General features: G+C 38.4%; 3 protein-coding genes and 1 long non-coding RNA gene across 4 annotated transcripts; 1 reads left to right on the plus strand and 3 right to left on the minus strand.

The window, feature by feature from the left end:
• Positions 1-2,504: 2,504 nt before the first annotated feature.
• Positions 2,505-6,733, plus strand: LOC122839443. Its single transcript, XR_006372047.1, has 5 exons — positions 2,505-2,831; positions 5,521-5,712; positions 5,787-5,893; positions 5,981-6,123; positions 6,246-6,733. It is a non-coding gene; the product is annotated as an uncharacterized LOC122839443 (long non-coding RNA).
• A 2,848-nt stretch (positions 6,734-9,581) lies between these two features.
• On the minus strand, positions 9,582-10,883 carry LOC122839444 (trace amine-associated receptor 13c-like). Its single transcript, XM_044131014.1, has 2 exons — positions 10,711-10,883; positions 9,582-10,401 (listed from the first exon to the last, which is right to left on the minus strand). The coding sequence occupies exons 1-2, from the start codon at positions 10,881-10,883 to the stop codon at positions 9,582-9,584; spliced, it is 993 nt and encodes a 330-aa protein (XP_043986949.1).
• Positions 10,884-15,803: 4,920 nt separating this feature from the next.
• On the minus strand, positions 15,804-17,160 carry LOC122839445 (trace amine-associated receptor 13c-like). The gene is made up of 2 exons (XM_044131015.1): positions 16,988-17,160; positions 15,804-16,623 (listed from the first exon to the last, which is right to left on the minus strand). Exons 1-2 carry the CDS (start codon positions 17,158-17,160, stop codon positions 15,804-15,806), a joined length of 993 nt encoding a protein of 330 aa, XP_043986950.1.
• Positions 17,161-18,718: 1,558 nt separating this feature from the next.
• On the minus strand, positions 18,719-19,989 carry LOC122839446 (trace amine-associated receptor 13c-like). The gene is made up of 2 exons (XM_044131016.1): positions 19,817-19,989; positions 18,719-19,538 (listed from the first exon to the last, which is right to left on the minus strand). The coding sequence occupies exons 1-2, from the start codon at positions 19,987-19,989 to the stop codon at positions 18,719-18,721; spliced, it is 993 nt and encodes a 330-aa protein (XP_043986951.1).
• Positions 19,990-21,278: the final 1,289 nt, after the last annotated feature.

Here is a 21,278-nt window from a genome sequence, read left to right on the forward strand (position 1 = left end):
TACAAAATGAAGTTTGAATGGCGTTTCTACATAAAGTTATGACGACACAGAAAATCCTCAAAAATAGGGTATTTTCAGGATTTACTGGTTGCCTCGTCCCCTTGACGACGAGACTTGCACCTGGTGAGCTCGTTAGTGATTTTGGGGTCGTTTTTTGCTTTTTACGTCGCCATGGTAACTCCAAATCCCACCAAAAGTAATAGCTCCCCACCCGGGATCGAGCCGCACGGTTTGTTAACACATTTGTGGGTGGGCTCGCAGCGGTACGAGCCGCATTCCGGTTGACGGAAGAAAAATAAATAAATAAAGAGACATTCTATTGGGTGTAGAACAATAGGTGCCTGCCATGCAATGCATGGAGGCAGTGACAGACTTGCTTCGCAAGTCTGTCACTGCTCTCCTTATGCATTGCTATGGGCAGGCCCCAATTACACCCATGGGGTAATCAGACGTAGAGCTACAACAGATATATTGTGACCTGTCATGAAATGATTAACAATAAAAATAAAAACAAAACTCCATCACCTATAATTCTTTTCATCTCACTTTTTAAAATTATTTTTTTCTGAGGAGAGACGTGGAGGAAACTAGGGGTTGAAAACTCCACACACCTGCTCTGTCCTTTTGCAATCAGTTGTCTTATAAAATTGAACTTCTACTCAATGAAGGGGCAGTCGACTCCCTTCGCGGACTTCTTCCATATATTTATCATCACTGTAGTCTGCTTTCTTTATTTAAATTTTGTGATTTTAATTCACATTAGTATATATTTAATCATGTAGAAACCTATTTTGATATGGGCAAAAAGAAATCAATTGCTCTTGTGTTCCCCCTGGTGGCTGTGGTAGGTAATGTTTCACCGGTGATTTGAGCTGCAGTTCAATGCGTATTTATAGAAAAAAAACAAGATAAAGGTGAGTTTGCATATCTCTTGGTAGAAGAGACAAGAAAATTAGCTTGATAGCGACCTTGAACCGTCCCCTTGAACAGCCAAACATTTATGCTAGCTTCCTTGTATTTGTGTGAAACTGGGTTTGAGTTGATTCTCGAGCTTGGCCCTGTATATTTCTGAGGTTTTTTTGGCTTCATAATGTTTAAAAATTAAAACTTCTCATTGTTTGATATTGTCTAGCAAAATATTTTTTTATGTCTGGCTACAATAGAATGTTCAGTTCCAATGGTATAGATGACATCAGCAATGATGTCATCACTCTATGATACCACAAAGGAATCACTCTCTTGAATGTAGCTCACAGACAGCATTTTCTCAGACCTGTTCCACAGTTCTATTGCAACAGACCACTCATCAGAGCACGTTCGAAATTCATCGAAACGAGATATTACAAGCCTTTCAAAGAAGCAAGTATTTACAAGAATACAGACATGAAGCAAACACAGACTACTTGTAAACATGAAGCTTTCCCAGCTGAGCTTTCATGGGTCGAAATGATGGAGCTCAACATCCAAGTTGACTACGACGAAGTCATTGTCTTTGAAGATGACAGTGAGCCAGAAGATGAATCAGCAGAGATCGAGGAGGAACCAAGTCCTTCCGGGGACTTTGAGCACCCAGGCTTATTGGAAGTCGAGCAGAAAACAACTCCCTCTGCTGGCTTCGAGAGCAACCCCTTAGTAAAAGACGTGGAAAAGACTAACCAACACATTATCAAACTCACAAAGCAGGTAGATAATCTTACAAAAGAACTGCATGAGGAAAGAGACCAAAGGATGGCATGTCAGGCTGAAGTGAAATCACAGCAGGAGGAGATTAAAAAACTGGAAAAAATGTTGGAAAAAGAACGTCACCTGCGAGTTAAATGTGAAGATAGATTAAAGGTTTCTTCTTCTTCCAAAGTAACAGACGGCAAGAGTATTCTTGAACAGCTGGAATACTTCAAGATGGAGGCTGAAAAATATGCCTCCCGCCATAAAGGTCTGATAGAAGTGATGATTGAAGGATACAAAGTGCGACTTAAATATGAGGACCAGCTCAAAAGTCACGCTGAGCAAGCTGCCAAATTCAAAGATCAGGAGGAAATAGTGAAATCTTTGCAGGGTCAGGTTGCAGACCTGAAGATGAAATTGAAACTTTCTGAAGAAAACAACCATCTGAGAGTCTCCACCCAACCAGAGGTCCTCCTGCGAACAGAAGACTCCCTGCAAACACAGGAGACCAAAAAAAGGCAGACCTCAAATCAAGCAGGAAGGTCTGAAGAAAAACTTACCTTCAATCAACCAGTGTGGCGCGAGGAAAGGCAGACCTCAAATCAAGCAGGGAGGTCTGAAGAAAAACTTACCTTCAATCAACCAGTGTGGCGCGAGGAAAGGCAGACCTCAAATCAAGCAGGGAGGTCTGAAGAAAAACTTACCTTCAATCAACCAGTGTGGCGCGAGGAAAGGCAGACCTCAAATCAAGCAGGGAGGTCTGAAGAAAAACTTACCTTCAATCAACCAGTGTGGCGCGAGGAAAGGCAGACCTCAAATCAAGCAGGAAGGTCTGAAGAAAAACTTACCTTCAATCAACCAGTGTGGCGCGAGGAAAGGCAGACCTCAAATCAAGCAGGGAGGTCTAATGAAAGACTTACCTTCAATCAACCAGTGTGGCGCGAGGAAAGGCAGACCTCAAATCAAGCAGGGAGGTCCGAAGAAAGACGGACCTCCAATCCACCTGGGAGGTCTGAGAAAAGATGGACCTCCAATCCACCAGGGAGGTCCATCCGACCAACCTCTACTGGTTGCATGGAGGGCGTTCATGTTGGCCTTGGCCTGAAGGACAATCTAGGCCAGGCTCGGCCTTTACGCCAACCCACACCCAGGTGGTACTAACCTAGGTAACTATCAGGTTTTGCCAACACTGGGCATTATATTATTATTATATATATATAATAATAATAATTATTATATATTATTATAAAAATTCAATTCAATTCAAAAATTCAATTCAATGCTTTACACAAATTTAGGAAATCAAAACAGATACAAATAACAAATAATATTCCTAACTCAAAACTCAATGGAAACAACACAAGATCAATTTCAGAGTTAAAAACACCAAAATAAACAATTAAAACTTTCCTATATATCAAAAATGCAGCAGGTAAAAATTCTATAAAATTAATTGATCTCTCTAAATTGCCCTAAGGTGTGAATGGGACAGAGAATCTGTGAAAATTACTCAGATTCTGCTGCTGTCCAGAGCAGCAGAATCTTTTGGTTCTGATTGGTTTCTAATGCATTGAATGTGCTGAGACACATTCTGATTAGAAACCAATCAGAACCAAAAGGCAAACTTTTGGTTCTGATTGGTTTCTAATGTGTTGAATGTGTCTCAGCACATTAGACTATTAGTGTACTGCAGTTATGCAATTGGCAGAAATACAACCTAACATTATATCATCATTATTTATAGAATGATTTAGAAAACAAAATGCTATACAGATTTGTATAGATTTCGATCCATATTAGAACTTTGCATTAATTTCCCTTCAATTTAGTAGCGGGGATTTTGCTTAACCCAGATATTTTCCTAACCATAATCCTATTCTAGCCTATTCCTAACCCTAATGTTAACTAAACAAATCCTACCTCTAAATGTTACCCTTGACTCAAAGCAATGAGTCCATCATATTAGGATTAGGATTTGGTCCTAATATGATGGACATAATAAAACACTGGACATATAGTGGTGCGTTCACACCAAACACGTTTTGAGGATCAGGCGCATCTGGTTTACATTCAAAGTCGAAGGCGTTCACATCAAAACAAGTTTGATGTGAATGCATCATTAGAATGTTCAGTTCCATTGGTAACAATGACATCAGCAGTGATGACATCACTCTTTGATGTATCAAAGGAATCTCTCTCTTGTGTAGCACACAGACAGTTTTTTAGACTTGTTCCTGTTTCAGATTTATGAATCTTCTCCAATTATTTGAAGATACAGAATCAGCCCATTCTCAGGTGAGAGAGACTCACCTGGTATAAAGTTAAATTTTAGGTACTGGAATTACACCAAAGATAAATTAGTTTAATCAAGGCATGTCAGGAATATGTCTTTGTGTACTCTGTCTTAAGTCCAGAGCATACTTTGTTTTACTTTTACCACTAGATGACATTATATATATATATATATTAGGGGTTGAACCAATTAGTCGACTAGTCGACTCTAGGACGTCTCGCGAGTTTTTACATTTCATGTCGACTAGTCGCAGTCATGTGATTGCCGGTGGTGACAGCCTGTGCTGATCTGACAGCACAGTATACGTCACAAGACACAAGAAAAATAAGTTAATACATTAGTTTAAATGATATGTAGATGGATGCATATTTGTGGTTTTACAGTGTTTTTAAAAGGAGATGGAGTTGCAGCTGCAGTCAACTACAAAACACGAGCCGTCTAAAACTCGCCCCCTTCCCGCTAAGGATGTCACTTAGCCGGCTCGCGAGTGTCTTTGTCACGATCTAACTAATACATTATGATGTTATGTTGCTGATTAAATAAAGATCTGTGGTAATGCCATCTAAAAGATGTGCGTTTCCTTTTGAATGTTTGTTTCCCAGCAACTTATTATTTATCATAAACTATCCCGATGTTTTGTTGTTTCACTTGTTGCTGTTCTGTGTAAATGCCGTATTTTTCCGTGAAAACGGGTAATAAAGCCTGTACATTACTCCAAAGTTTGCGTCTTGCGTTGCTATGACGTCACAACGACTAATCAACTCGACATCGACTCGACTTTTATCATGTTGACGTTGACTAGAAAATATCTTACATCGTTCAATCTGCTGAGTCAGCAGAGCTTCCTGCCGCGCATCGGGCGGAGGAGAAGCACTATGACGTCACCGCGACTAGTCGACATCGACTCGACTATTATCATGATGTAGTCGACCTTAAAAAATATGTAGTCGTTCAACCCCTAGTGGCTGGGCTCTCTCTTAGAGATAGGGTGAGAAGCTCAGTCATCTGGGAGGGACTCAGAGTAGAGCTGCTGCTATTTCACGTCGAGAGGGGCCAGTTGAGGTGGCTGGGCATCCGGTCAGGATGCCTCCTGGACGCCTCCCTGGTGAGGTGTTCCGGGCACGTCCCACTTGGAGGAGGCCCCGGGGAAGACCCAGGACACACTGGAGGGACTATGTCTCTCGGCTGGCCTGGGAACGCCTTGGGATTCCTCCGGAGGAGCCCGTGGAAGTGGCTGGGGAGAGGGAAGTCTGGGCATCCCTTCTGAAGCTGCTACCCCCACAACCCGACCCCGGATAAGCAGAAGAAGATGGATGGATGAATGGACTATGAGTTTTGCATTTCTTCTCAGCATAACATCTCTTATAAAGGAGAATTAAATGTCAAAGTCAAATCTTGCCTCAAAGTGCTAAATGAGTGACAACCTGATTCAAAACACCGTCCTACTAATTTTACATTCAAAAACTGTAATTAACTTTTAGACAACTAGACAAATATGTTATATGAATAAATACAATGACAAAATGCATTTTGTTGTTTCTGATTGTTTCCAATTGTTTCAGTGTCTCATCTTTGAATAGGATAATGTTCAAGATGTAATGGTAGCAGTTAAGGAGAGTTCTCGTGATCCTGATTTTCAGCCGATGTGCATCTTTCAGGTTCCTTCTTTCCTCAGGTTTGAGAAAAGAAGGAACCTACGACTGCATCTCTGCAATTGTCACTGACCTGGATCTCTAAATGACATTTTGTGATTGGTGAGACACTATATTTGTATTCAATTCACAATTTAATATTACATTTCTAATATTAATGACGTTTTGATTGGTAGTGTGACCTCGGGAGGAGAACCAGAGTTCAGGTAATTGGTCCACTAGGTGGATCTCAGGAAGGCTCTGACTGAGCTTGGAGGGAGGCTTAGGAAAAAAGCCTCATCAGGTTAACTGGCCTATTTCAGTAGATCTCAGGGAAGCTCTTTGAGTTTTGAGGTGTGTCTTTTGCAAATTTCTGTGCTTTTACTTTAAGGAAATTGCCAGATTGACAGACACATCAACTGTACAGGAGTTGGATCCACCGATTTGCTCTGACTCTCTCCCCTGTCTGACTCTTCAATCTACTAATAGCAAAACTTTCCATCAATGACTGAGAACCACTTGGGTCCATTTAAGGTGAATGTCTCCTCTACATTTGGAAGTGAATAAGCATCCTTAACAGTCTGGAGGTTATGTGTCCTGCAGTCATGGATACAGAGGCAGACAACCTCAATCTTTTTTTCTCTCTCCCACTATAGGAGAAGAAGGCGGTGAAGAGGACTCTTGACTAACTCCAGATTGCTCTAACTCTTGCAGCTGCTTAAGGAAGGCATAACCTCCCTATCATTAGGATGGATAGGCCTTGCCCTGTTTTGTCATGAAAATGCATAATCTGGTGTTTTACTTTATTAGCCCTGCCAAAGTCAAGGTCACTGTGTGCAAAGACCTCAGGAATACTGTGGAACCTCTGCCCTACTCTCTTTTCATCAATTAGGAAGCTGCTGAAGCTGAAGCTCAAGTTAGTCTCCAGATTAGTGCTGAATTTCTGTGTATTCAAGTTGTTCCTGTGAAAAGACTCTCCGAAATGCATCGATCTTCCCAAAGACATTTCTAGGGAAAGCTGGCACATACAATTTCATTGGTTAATACCACTGGGATCTGATAAGGTGCCGTAGCAGTAAATGTTATGGAAATGTTCTATTCCAGATGAAGACACTGAATCAATAAAGTGACAGACAAATTTGCACCTGTCTTTGTGTAGTTTATTCAGAAGGCATAACTGCATTTTGAAGACTCTCAGGAAGTGAGAGTGACAACAGAGAATACAAGCAAGCTTTTTATATGCACACAGATATCACCTTCACACACACTGAACTGGTTCGGAGCAGCTTCAACAGCACATCTTCCAACTGTCTACTTTCCAATCCTCTCCAGATAATGTTCATATAACATTAACCATCTCCCCTGTTCTTCAATAAGTTATTCTACTCTCAAAGCACAGTTTTTTACTACGGAGCCCCCTAGGGGACATGGGGAATTTTTTTTCTTTTGCGTTACCTCGCAAAACTTTTGCGTTCCCTCGCAATACTTTTGCGTTACCTCGCAATACTTTTGCGTTACCTCGCAAAAACGTTTGCGTTCCCTCGCAAAAACTTTTGCGTTCCCTCGCAAAACTGTACTGATCAGTTGTGCGGCATAATTGAATACTGTAAGACTTTCTTACGGTTGCCGCCGTACTTTCTGATTTATGTAAGGTTTTTCCATGAATGTTAATATCACGTTGTGAAATATTTGAAGTTTTATATCTTTCTTTAGGATATAAATGCACCACAAACCTATGATATAAACAGAAACCTTCCGTAAGTAGGAAAGAAATATAAATACTGTACATCCAAACTATATTTCTGAGTTATTATCGCGGCGTAATAAGTCATCTGACAGTTTTGATTGTGTCGCTGTTGTGTTGGTTAGCTAAATGGTTTAAAGAGCTGCTTTTATGTTCAGTTCCATCTCAACCTTAACAGACATAAACATGCAGTAAATGAATCGATTTTCAGTCAGTTTTTTTGCACCAAAGACTTAATAATAATAAACACGTTTTCACGTTTTCATTTCATTCATATGGCTCTGTAAGAGCCATATGAATGAAATAAGTTATTGATATGATAGGAGCACGCGACTTTGACACTTAGGTGGTGGGTGTGCCGATGTGGGAGTGACGTCATCAAGTATGAATGGGAAGGTTGGCCTGCTGGTTTGTGTGTATGGGGAAACGGTGAGCGGGTTGGTCAGTCCTTCCAAAGTTTGGAGCATAATAATCAAAATGGAATAAATCGATAAATGTGAACAAAGAAGTGGTTTGGAGCTAATTGATACACAGAGAGATGAGATTCCCCGAGTTAACCCAATACGGCTCTTTACCATAATTAGTTTGTCGTGTTTTTAATAAAAAAACGTGTTTATTATTATGACGTCTTAGGTGCAAAAAACTGATTGAAAATCGATTTATTTACTGCATGTTTATGTCTGTTAAGGTTGAGATGGAACTGAACATAAAAGCAGCTCTTTAAACCATTTAGCTAACCAACACAACAGCGACACAATCAAAACTGTCAGATGACTTATTACGCCGCGATAATAACTCAGAAATATAGTTTGGATGTACAGTATTTATATTTCTTTCCTACTTACGGAAGGTTTCTGTTTATATCATAGGTTTGTGGTGCATTTATATCCTAAAGAAAGATATAAAACTTCAAATATTTCACAACGAGATATTAACATTCATGGAAAAACCTTACATAACCTTATATTAAATCAGAAAGTACGGCGGCCACCGTAAGAAAGTCTTACAGTATTCAATTATGCCGCACAACTGATCAGTACAGTTTTGCGAGGTAACGCAAAAGGTTTTGCGAGGTAACGCAAAAGGTTTTGCGAGGTAACGCAAAAGGTTTTGCGAGGTAACGCAAAAGGTTTTGCGAGGTAACGCAAAAGGTTTTGCGAGGTAACGCAAAAGGTTTTGCGAGGTAACGCAAAAGGTTTTGCGAGGAATATAAAAGTTTTATGAGGTAACGCAAAAGAAAAATATGTCCCTAGGGGCTCCGTAACGCAAAAGAAAAAAAATTCCCCATGTCCCCTAGGGGGCTCCGTAGTTTTTACATCTTCAATAAATTTTAAAGGTTAAGTTTAAAGTTTGACACCACAGCCTTTTATTTCCATTTAAATCAAGCTAGAAGAATGGAAAACTTTAAACAGAATCAATAGTAGAAATAAGCAAATTAGTCCATGTAGATCAAATGCAATAATAAAAATATAAAAAATGACTTAGAGATCAGCTAAAGTCATGTTTTTGCTACGGGTTTTCCTCTGGATATAGTAAAACATAGTCAAGCAAAACTTAAATAAAGCATTTGTATGGCAATTCAGTCTACAAAAATCATTCAGTTGAGGCAAATAAATCAACAATTCAACATTTTGGTTCACTGGTGTCTTCAACTTGCATATCATAGAGACTCACTCACCCCAGAGAGGTTATAGAACATAGGAAGCAGGGTAATATGGAATCCTCAAACTGCAGGAGAAAACTACTTAAGGCAGTGAAACAAGTTTCTTAAAGAAACAATACACATATCCAAATTCCAGAGTAGATTATTTAACGTCTCCATGGATCATACAGGACACAGAATTTCTTCTGCATGTGAAGCAAAGTTGTGCATCTATCAGAATAATTTTCATCAATTTATTGATTATTATTTATTGCTGCAACCAATACACTGTGTACTGCTTCTTTTGCTATGCAGCACAGACCCTTAAATAGTTGGATCAATATATATGTTAATTCTTTATAAATAGGCACAAATGTGTGTCACACATCCGACTCACAGGTATTTCATGGTGTGAAATACTTGTGCATTTTACTTGGGCAGACATAAGATTGTTTGGCCTGTCAAAAAAGTCTAAAATGCATCCAAGCATAACTTACTGTTGGGGTGTTTTTTCGATATTTTCTTCTGTAAATCATTCAAAAAATGAACAGGAACATTTCTTGTTTTTTAAATTTGCAGATCATTACATATACTTCCCTGTTAATATCACAGTATGTTAAAGTCACAGGAGGCAGGTTGCAATATCTGTAGAGTTAGAATTAATTTAAGACACTTCCTAAACCAGGGATAGAAAAGAGCGTAGATAAGTGGATTCAGGCATGAATTAAAATAAAATAACCAGATGCCAAAATTTGAAAGGAGGTCACTGGTCAACATTTCCTGTCCAGCAAAAGCTGGATAGAAATAAGGACATAAGCTAAATAAAAACACAATTACAACAACACCAAGAGCCATAGCTGCTTTTCTCTCAGATTTTTTAGCTGTTATGCGAACTGAACCTTGAATCCTGACAGCTGCTGTTTGAGACCTCATGGCCTGAGCCTGAGACACAGCCACCACAAACACTCTCATGTACAGAACTATAATAACTATAATAGGAGCAAGAAATGTAAATATGACATCAAAGGTTCCTACTAGAAAATCAATCAAAAGAACACATTCCCCATAACAGGAGTTTAAACTGTCTGGATCTTTCAAATGGTCTTTCATTATCACACCATTGTAAAATGCAGAGCAGCCCCAACACAGACAGATACAGATTTGAACTCTTCTTTGTGTCACTTTAACATGGTAACTCAAAGGGTCACAGATGGCTATATATCGGTCAACTGATATCAGCACCATGTTTCCTACTGAGGCAGATGTAAGGAGAAAAGACATGTAGTAAAAGAGAGCACACATGAGGTTTCCCAACATCCAGCAGCCTCCAGTCAGCAGGAGTCTAATGGGCATCAGCAGCAATCCAACAAGGAAATCTGAGACAGCAAGAGAAAGGAGGAACAGGTTGGTGGAAGTGTGGAGCTGCCTGGAAGAAAAGAAAGACAAAAATCAGCCCACCAAAAACTTCAAACATCATGTCACAAACGATACAGAATGTACAATTGTACATTTTCACAAATAGTTTTGGAGACATACACCACAAAACAAAGCAGAACTACATTAAAGCTGCAGGAACTGTTTGTATAATGGTCTAGAAAGAGGACAAATACCCAAAAATTACAACATAGATGAAATAATACTATATAAATTCATTTAGTAATGAACCCACTGATGACAACACAATGAACAGGAAACAATATACACAGTGACATATTATTTCAGTTTATGATAATGCCTGAAGTGTGAGACAGAGATGATGACCAGCAAGTTGAGGGTCACAGTCAGTAAAGATATGGAGGACAGCATAATGTAAAGCAAAATGTTCTCAGAAGGAAAGTGCTGGGTCCTTCTGCAGGAAGTGTTGATTAGCTGAGGGAAACACAGCCCAGCTTCACTCAAAGCCTCCATCATCAGAGAGAAAACAGCAGCTGAGCTGCTTCTGTGGTCTGCTGACTGTCTGACTAAATACTGTTTTATAGGACCTGCTGATTTTCCTCCTCCCCCTTTCAAAAATAGTGTATTGGTTGCATTGGCTGAAACATACACGTCTGTCATGTAAGTCTTTCAAAATGAATATGTCTGATATAACTGCACTCCCCTCCAGATCTTCTGTGGCCAAACTTGCTTAAAACCTTGTATACATGAAGCTATTGAGGGTAATATGATTTTTTATTCTTTCTCTATATTAAATTAAAGACTTACAGGCAGGATGAGATTGTTCTGATGGCCCTCAACACTTTTGACTCTGACTGGGTAATTGTTGAAAAAAAAAAAAAACCACTATGAGTTTTGCATTTCTTCTCAGCATAACATCTCTTATAAAGGAGAATTAAATGCCTTTGTGAATTATTGCCTCAAAGTGCTAAATAAGTGAGGGACAATGTTCATAAATGTGAACATCATTATGCAGATAACTTGCCATCAGTGATTTTTAATAACATGGATGTCTGCGGCCTGTTTGTCGGCTCCTTGTGAGATGGATTACCAGAGGTCTGATTGAAAACACTGTCCTACTAATTTTAAATTCAAAAAACTGTAATTAACTTTTAGACAACGAGACAAATATGTTATATGAATAAATACAATGACAAAATGCATTTTGTTGTTTCTGATTGTTTCCAATTGTTTCAGTGTCTCATCTTTGAATAGGATAATGTTCAAGATGTAATGGTAGCATTTAAGGAGAGTTCTTGTGATCCTGATTTTCAGCCGATGTGCATCTTTCAGGTTCCTTCTTTCCTCAGGTTTGAGAAAAGAAGGAACCTACGACTGCATCTCTGCAATTGTCACTGACCTGGATCTCTAAATGACATTTTGTGATTGGTGAGACACTATATTTGTATTCAATTCACAATTTAATATTACATTTCTAATATTAATGACGTTTTGATTGGTAGTGTGACCTCGGGAGGAGAACCAGAGTTCAGGTAATTGGTCCACCAGGTGGATCTCAGGAAGGCTCTGACTGAGCTTGGAGGGAGGCTTAGGAAAAAAGCCTCATCAGGTTAATTGGCCTATTTCAGTAGATCGCAGGGAAGCTCTTTGAGTTTTGAGGTGTGTCTTTTGCAAATTTCTGTGCTTTACTTTAAGGAAATTGCCAGATTGACAGACACATCAACTGTACAGGAGTTGGATCCACCGATTTGCTCTGACTCTCTCCCTTGTCTGACTCTTCAATCTGCTAATAACCAAACTTTCCATCAATGACTGAGAACCACTTGGGTCCATTTAAGGTGAATGTCTCCTCTACATTTGGAAGTGAATAAGCATCCTTAACAGTCTGGAGGTTATGTGTCCTGCAGTCATGGATACAGAGGCAGACAACCTCAATCTTTTTTTCTCTCTCCCACTATAGGAGAAGAAGGCGGTGAAGAGGACTCTTGACTAACTCCAGATTGCTCTAACTCTTGCAGCTGCTTAAGGAAGGCATAACCTCCCTATCATTAGGATGGATAGGCCTTGCCCTGTTTTTGAAAGGTGTGTATAAAGAACAGGGATTTCTTTGTTTCAATTGGAAACTTCTCATCATAGAGGTCAAAGGTCACATGTGGGGTACCCCAAGGTTCAATCCTAGGACCCCTCTTATTCAATATCTATATGCTCCCACTAGCTCAGGTTATAACAGGAAATATTATTAGCTACCATAACTATGCAGATGACACAGAGCTCTACATTACGATGTCACCAAGTGACTCAGAACCCATCCAATCACTGAACAGATGCTTAGAACAGATAAATGTGTGGATGTGCCAAAACTTCCTCCAGCTGAACAAAAACAAAACTGATGTTATTATTTTTGGACCTAAAGAGAAACGATCTAGAGTCAGTACACAGCTTCAGTTACTACAACTAAAAACCAGTGATCAGGCCAGAAACCTGGGAGTAGTGATGGACTCTGACCTGAACCTTCAGAGCCACGTAAAGACAGTCACAAAGACGGCCTTCTATCACCTGAAGAACATTTCCAGGATTAAAGGACTAATGTATCAGCCAGATCTAGAGAAACTCATCCATGCGTTTATCTTCAGTCATATTGATTATTGCAACGGCGTCTTCACAGGTCTGTCCAACAAATCAATCAAACAGCTACAGCTGATCCAGAATGCTGCTGCTCGTGTTCTCACTAAAAACCAGGAAGATAGAGCACATAACACCAGTTTTAAAGTCTCTCCACTGGCTCCCTGTAGCTCAAAGAATAGACTTTAAAATACTGTTGTTAGTTTATAAATCACTGAATGGTTTAGCACCACAATACATTAAAGATTTGCTGCTGTTGTATCAACCTTCCAGAACTCTCAGGTCTTCTGGTTCTGGTTCTGCTCTGCATCCCCAGAACCAGAACCAAACGAGGGAGAAGCGGCATTTAGCATCTATACCAAAAATCTGGAACAAACTTCCAGAAAACTGTAAAACAGCTGAAACACTGACTTCCTTTAAATCTCAACTAAAAACCCACTTGTTTAGAGTTGTATTTGAAACGTAATCAACTGCAAATTTATTGACGGAATCTGACTATGTTGTTTTTATTGTTGATTCTATGTTGCATTGTATTTTTGTGTTTGATTTTATGTAAAGCACTTTGAAATGCCTTGCTGCTGAAATGTGCTATACAAATAAAGTTTGATTGATTGATTGATTGTTATCAAATGCATTGTGAAAAAGGCTGCCTGGCAGTCTGCTATGTTCAGCCCTTTTAGGGGCGGAGTTTAGAGCTCAGGTGAGCAGCATGCAGATGAAGAAGGGAAGAGAAAAGAAAAAAGGAGCTGCAGAGTTTTACCGTTCGCAGTTTGTGTATTTTATCTTGCTGTTTGCAGTTTGTTGTCACTTTCTTTCGATGTGTGTGTGTGAAATGTAAGTAAGTAATGTCGTAGGGGTTGGTGACATTGTTTGTTCAATAGAATATTTCAGTTTGCCCTTTATTGATAGCATGCTTCGTACACGTGTGCTAGTGATGGGAAAATGAGGCCTCACGTATCTTTTCGACCCATAGCAAAACTGTATTGATACTATGTCGATACTGCGTCACTGAATACTGACACCTGCTGGTAATTAAAAATCCCTACAGGTAACGTATTTAGAATGATTTGATGATTTAGTCTATACAATAAGATTTAAAGCATTGCATTTTATTGTATATTATATATTGTATTAAGTCATATCTTCAGTGAAATTCAAAATATATTTGATATTCTTCGATACAGTCAATAAACAATGTGAACAACTACCAAGTGATGAAAGTGAAAGTGAACGTGTTTGGAATGAGGATGCTTGTGGACTGTTTTTTTTCCCCACCACAAATTTTCATTCAAAAAAAATTTTTTTCCAATATTTTGAAATTTAGTCCGTTCTGTTTTTTTGCCACAACTTCTCCTGTGTAGAAAAAATAAAGTAAACAATACATCTCTATGAAATAGTTCATAAAACGCAACTGAGTAATTTGTAGAATGGCTGGATACCTGAGTTTATCCTGGGTGTATCTGGGACTTCATTCTGATGACTGGCCCTATAATGCCTCAGCATTGAGGAGGTGGATTCATTTAAAGAAAACAGATTTTAGTGACACTGTATAATGTTCATATAAATTTTATTTTTCCGTCCATCCATCCATCCATCCATCCATCCATCCATCCATCCATCCATCCATCCATCCATCCATCCATCCATCCATCCATCCATCCATCCATCCATCCATCCATCCATCCATCCATCCATCCATCCATCCATCCATCCATTTTCTTTTCACCCGTCTCCGTGGATCATACAGGACACCTAAGCTCTCAAACAAGAACTAGGAGCCCAATTAAAACTTAAGAATGTTAAACAAATGTAGTCGTTTCAATTTATAAGTAGTTTCATTTATATTGTATTGTATTTACTCATATCCAACCCAGGGAATAGTCAGCAGATCCAACCACTGACAATGCTGCAACATTGTGATGCAAGATGAACAGAGACTTCTTCTGAAAAGCTTAATCAGCCTCCAGGAACAAATGAAACCCAAAGATTAATACCTCACTGTGGCCTTGATCCTGACTTCTACATCAGACATGCCTGCACAAGGTCCAATATCATGTCCAATCCACATTCTGTGTTCAAAATGTAGAAATCATTTTCAAACGGAACATTTTCTCTGACTGTGAAGAAAAGAATCTTCTGTATCTGCATCTGATATTAGCAGAAAACTCAAACCTCCCCACTTTGGGGGCAGCATCATAGGTCAAGACTCAGATCAAGGCTAAAACATACACACACACACACACACACACACACATATATATATATATATATATATATATATATATATATATATATATATATATATATATATATATATATATATATTTAAATAGAAGAATAGCTTTGTTTCCTTCTCATCTTTAAACATCATCTATATTAGTTGCTTCTTTAAAGAGCCACAGAATTTCTTTTGCATGTGAAGCAAAGTTGTGCATCTATCAGAATTATTTTCATCCATTTATTGATTAATGATCATGACAAATCTCTACTTTACTGTGAACTGCTACTTTTGCTATGCAGCACAGACCCTTAAGTAGTTTGATCAATATTTATGTTTATTCTTTAAAAATAGACACAAATATGTGTCACACATCTGACTCACAGGTATTTCATGGTGTGAAATACTTGTGCATTTTAATTGGGCAGACATAAGATTGTTTGGCCTGTCAAAAAAGTCTAAAATGCATCAAAGCATAACTTACTGTTGGGGTGTTTCTTCTATATTTCCTCTGTAAATCATTCAAAAAATGAACAGCAACATTTCTTGTTTATTAAAATTTGCAGCTCATTACATATACTTCCCTGTTAATATCACAGTATGTTAATGTCGCAGGAGGCAGGTTGCAATATCTGTAGAGTTAGAATTAATTTAAGACACTTCCTAAACCAGGGATAGAAAAAAGCGTAGATAAGTGGATTCAGGCACGAATTAAAATAAAATAACCAGATGCCAAATGCTGTAAGAAACTCATTGTATGAAAAATTCAGTCCTGCAAAAGCTGGATAGAAATAAGGACAGAAGCTAAATATAAACACAATTACAACAACACCAAGAGCCATAGCTGCTTTTCTCTCAGATTTCTTAGCTGTTATGCGAACTGAACCTTGAATCCTGACAGCTGCAGTTTGAGACCTCATGGCCTGAGCCTGAGACACAGCCACCACAAACACTCTCATGTACAGAACTATAATAACTATAATAGGAGCAAGAAATGTAAATATGACATCAAAAGTTCCTACTAAAAAATCAATCAAAAGAACACATTCCCCATAACAAGAGTTAAATCTGTCTTGATCTTTCAAATGGTCTTTCATTATCACACCATTGTAAAATGCAGAGCAGCCCCAACACAGACAGATACAGATTTGAACTCTTCTTTGTGTCACTTTAACATGGTAACTCAAAGGGTCACAGATGGCTATATATCGGTCAACTGATATCAGCACCATGTTTCCTACTGAGGCAGATGTAAGGAGATAAGATGTGTAGTTAAAGAGAGAACACATGATGCTTCCCAACATACAGCAGCCTCCAGTCAGCAGGATTCTAATGGGCATCAGCAGCAATCCAACAAGGAAATCTGAGACAGCAAGAGAAAGGAGGAACAGGTTGGTGGGAGTGTGGAGCTGCCTGGAAGAAAAGAAAGACAAAAATCAGCCCAACAATAACTTCAAACATCATGTCACAAACGATACAGAATGTACAATTGTACATTTTCACACATTTTAAATGAACATACTCCTCAATTCAAAGAAATTGAATTGTGGAGTATTCAACTTCAATGAATACCTCTCAAAGGATATACAAATGCTCGTATAACATTTTCTCTAAAATGTTATACAAACACTTTTGAGCAAATGTTTGTATAATGCTCTAGAAGGGAGGAGTGGCCAAAAGATTGTGTGAATAAATTAACTACCAAGCCAACTGATGACAACACAATGAACAGGAAACAATATACACAGTGACGTATTATTTCAGTTTATGATAATGCCTGAAGTGTGAGACAGAGATGATGACCAGCAAGTTGAGGGTCACAGTCAGTAAAGACACGGAGGACAGCATAATGTAAAGCAAAATGTTCTCAGAAGGAAAGTGCTGGGTCCTTCTGCAGGAAGTGTTGATTAGCTGAGGGAAACACAGCCCAGCTTCACTCAAAGCCTCCATCATCAGAGAGAAAACAGCAGCTGAGCTGCTTCTGTGGTCTACTGACTGTCTGACTAAATACTGCTTTATAGGACCTGCTGATTTTCCTCCTCCCCCTTTCAAAAATAGTGTATTGGTTGCATTGGCTGAAACATACACGTCTGTCATGTAAGTCTTTCAAAATGAATATGTCTGACATAACTGCACTCCCCTCCAGATCTTCTGTGGCCAAATTTGCTTAAAACCTTGTATACATGAAGCTATTGAGGGTAATATGATTTTTTATTCTTTCTCTATATTAAATTAAAGACTTTCAGGCAGGATGAGATTGTTCTGATGGCCCTCAACACTTTTGACTCTAACTGGGTAATTGTTGAAAAAAAAAAAACACTATGAGTTTTGCATTTCTTCTCAGCATAACATCTCTTATAAAGGAGAATTAAATGCCTTTGGGAATTATTTCCTCAAAGTGCTAAATAAGTGAGGGACAATGTTCATAAATGTGAACATCATTATGCAGATAACTTGCAATCAGTGATTTTTAATAACATGGATGTCTGCGGCCTGTTTGTCGGCTCCTTGTGAGATGGATTACCAGAGGTCTGATTAAGAATATCAAGGCTAAACTATATATATATTTTTATATCTATATATATTTCTATATATATATATATATATATATATATATATATATATATATATATATATATATATATATATATATATATATATATATATATATATATATATATATAAAGAGAGAGATAGATAGATAGAGAGAGAGTTTGCATTATTCTCCCTGTGCATGGTGGGTTCTCTGTGGGTTCTCCGGCTTCCTCCCACAGTCCAAAAACATGACTGTCAGGTTAATTGGTCTCTCTAAATTCTCCCTAGGTGTGAGTGTGTGTGTGAATGGTTGTGTGTCCTGTCAGTTTTCTTTGTTGCCCTGCGACAGACTGGCGACCTGTCCAGGGTGTACTCCGCCTCTCGCCCGGAACGTTAGCTGCGGATAGACACCAGCAACCCTCCTGACCCCATTAGGGACAAAGGGTGTATAGAAAATGGATGGATGGATATATAAATATATATATATATAAATAGAAGAATAGCTTTGTTTCCTTCTCATCTTTAAACATCATCTATATTAGTTGCTTCTTTAGAGAGCAACAGAATTTCTTCTGCATGTGAAGCAAAGTTATGCATCTATCAGAATAATTTTCATCAATTTATTGATTAATGATCATGACAAATCTCTACCTTACTGTGAACTGCTACTTTTGCTATGCAGCACAGACCCTTAAGTAGTTTGATCAATATTTATGTTTATTCTTTAAAAATAGACACAAATGTGTGTCACACATCTGACTCACAGGTATTTCATGGTGTGAAATACTTGTGCATTTTACTTGGGCAGACATAAGATTGTTTGGCCTGTCAAAAAAGTCTAAAATGCATCCAAGCATAACTTACTGTTGGGGTGTTTCTTCTATATTTCCTCTGTAAATCATTCAAAAAATGAACAGCAACATTTCTAGTTTATTAAAATTTGCAGCTCATTACATATACTTCCCTGTTAATATCACAGTATGTTAATGTCACAGGAGGCAGGTTGCAATATCTGTAGAGTTAGAATTAATTTAAGACACTTCCTAAACCAGGGATAGAAAAAAGCGTAGATAAGTGGATTCAGGCATGAATTAAAATAAAATAACCAGATGCCAAAATTTGAAAGGAGGTCACTGGACAACAATTCCTGTCCTGCAAAAGCTGGATAGAAATAAGGACAGAAGCTAAATATAAACACAATTACAACAACACCAAGAGCCATAGCTGCTTTTCTCTCAGATTTTTTAGCTGTTATGCGAACTGAACCTTGAATCCTGACAGCTGCAGTTTGAGACCTCATGGCCTGAGCCTGAGACACAGCCACCACAAACACTCTCATGTACAGAACTATAATAACTGTAATAGGAGTAAGAAATGTAAATATGACATCAAAGGTTCCTACTAGAAAATCAATCAAGAGAACACATTCCCCATAACAGGAGTTTAAACTGTCTGGATCTTTCAAATGGTCTTTCATCATCACACCATTGTAAAATGCAGAGCAGCCCCAACACAGACAGATACAGATTTGAACTCTTCTTTGTTTCACTTTAACATGGTAACTCAAAGGGTCACAGATGGCTATATATCGGTCAACTGATATCAGCACCATGTTTCCTACTGAGGCAGATGTAAGGAGATAAGACGTGTAGTCAAAGAGAGAACACATGAGGCTTCCCAACATCCAGCAGCCTCCAGTCAGCAGGATTTGAATGGGCATCAGCAGCAATCCAACAAGGAAATCTGAGACAGCAAGAGAAAGGAGGAACAGGTTGGTGGATGTGTGGAGCTGCCTGGAAGAAAAGAAAGACAAAAATCAGCCCAACAATAACTTCAAACATCATGTCACAAACGATACAGAATGTACAATTGTACATTTTCACACATTTTAAATGAACATACTCCTCAATTCAATTAAATTGAATGTTATACAAATGTTTGTATAATGCTCTAGAAGGGAGGAGTGGCCAAAAGATTGTGTGAATAAATTAACTACCAAGCCAACTGATGACAACACAATGAACAGGAAACAATATACACAGTGACGTATTATTTCAGTTTATGATAATGCCTGAAGTGTGAGACAGAGATGATGACCAGCAAGTTGAGGGTCACAGTCAGTAAAGACACGGAGGACAGCATAATGTAAAGCAAAATGTTCTCAGAAGGAAAGTGCTGGGTCCTTCTGCAGGAAGTGTTGATTAGCTGAGGGAAACACAGCCCAGCTTCACTCAAAGCCTCCATCATCAGAGAGAAAACAGCAGCTGAGCTGCTTCTGTGGTCTGCTGACTGTCTGACTAAATACTGTTTTATAGGACCTGCTGATTTTCCTCCTCCCCCTTTCAAAAATAGTGTATTGGTTGCATTGGCTGAAACATACACGTCTGTCATGTAAGTCTTTCAAAATGAATATGTCTGACATAACTGCACTCCCCTCCAGATCTTCTGTGGCCAAACTTGCTTAAAACCTTGTATACATGAAGCTATTGAGGGTAATATGATTTTTTATTCTTTCTCTATATTAAATTAAAGACTTTCAGGCAGGATGAGATTGTTCTGATGGCCCTCAACACTTTTGACCCTGCCTGGGTAATTGTTGAAAAAAAAACAACACTATGAGTTTTGCATTTCTTCTCAGCATAACATCTCTTATAATGGAGAATTAAATGCCTTTGGGAATTATTTCCTCAAAGTGCTAAATAAGTGAGGGACAATGTTCATAAATGTGAACATCATTATGCAGATAACTTGCCATCAGTGATTTTTAATAACATGGATGTCTGCGGCCTGTTTGTCGGCTCCTTGTGAGATGGATTACCAGAGGTCTGATTAAGAATATCAAGGCTAAACTATATATATATTTCTATAACTATATATATATATATTACTATATCTATATATATTTCTATATCTATATCTATATATATATATATATATATATATATATATATATATATATATATATATATATATATATATATATATATAGAGAGAGAGAGAGAGAGAGAGAGAGATAGATAGATAGAGAGAGAGTTTGCATTATTCTCCCTGTGCATGGTGGGTTCTCTGTGGGTTCTCCGGCTTCCTCCCACAGTCCAAAAACATGACTGTCAGGTTAATTGGTCTCTCTAAATTCTCCCTAGGTGTGAGTGTGTGTGTGAATGGTTGTGTGTCCTGTCAGTTTTCTTTGTTGCCCTGCGACAGACTGGCGACCTGTCCAGGGTGTACTCCGCCTCTCGCCCGGAACGTTAGCTGCGGATAGACACCAGCAACCCTCCTGACCCCATTAGGGACAAAGGGTGTATAGAAAATGGATGGATGGATATATAAATATATATATATATAAATAGAAGAATAGCTTTGTTTCCTTCTCATCTTTAAACATCATCTATATTAGTTGCTTCTTTAGAGAGCCACAGAATTTCTTCTACATGTGAAGCAAAGTTATGCATCTATCAGAATAATTTTCATCAATTTACTGATTAATGATCATGACAAATGTCTACTTTACTGTGAACTGCTTCTTTTGCTAT

This window comes from Gambusia affinis, linkage group LG11, assembly GCF_019740435.1.
Source record: "Gambusia affinis linkage group LG11, SWU_Gaff_1.0, whole genome shotgun sequence".
NCBI lineage: Eukaryota > Metazoa > Chordata > Actinopteri > Cyprinodontiformes > Poeciliidae > Gambusia > Gambusia affinis.

Bases quoted from the DNA above. Each gene is read 5' to 3' on its own strand.
- LOC122839444 (XM_044131014.1), bottom strand. From the start codon at position 10,883: ATGGAGGCTTTGAGTGAAGCTGGGCTGTGTTTCCCTCAGCTAATCAAC. The intron at 10,402-10,710 runs GCATTATCATAA...CTTTTCTTCCAG, and splicing joins ATCTCTGTCTCACACTTCAG to GCAGCTCCACACTTCCACCA.
- LOC122839445 (XM_044131015.1), bottom strand. From the start codon at position 17,160: ATGGAGGCTTTGAGTGAAGCTGGGCTGTGTTTCCCTCAGCTAATCAAC. The intron at 16,624-16,987 runs GCATTATCATAA...CTTTTCTTCCAG, and splicing joins ATCTCTGTCTCACACTTCAG to GCAGCTCCACACTCCCACCA.
- LOC122839446 (XM_044131016.1), bottom strand. From the start codon at position 19,989: ATGGAGGCTTTGAGTGAAGCTGGGCTGTGTTTCCCTCAGCTAATCAAC. The intron at 19,539-19,816 runs GCATTATCATAA...CTTTTCTTCCAG, and splicing joins ATCTCTGTCTCACACTTCAG to GCAGCTCCACACATCCACCA.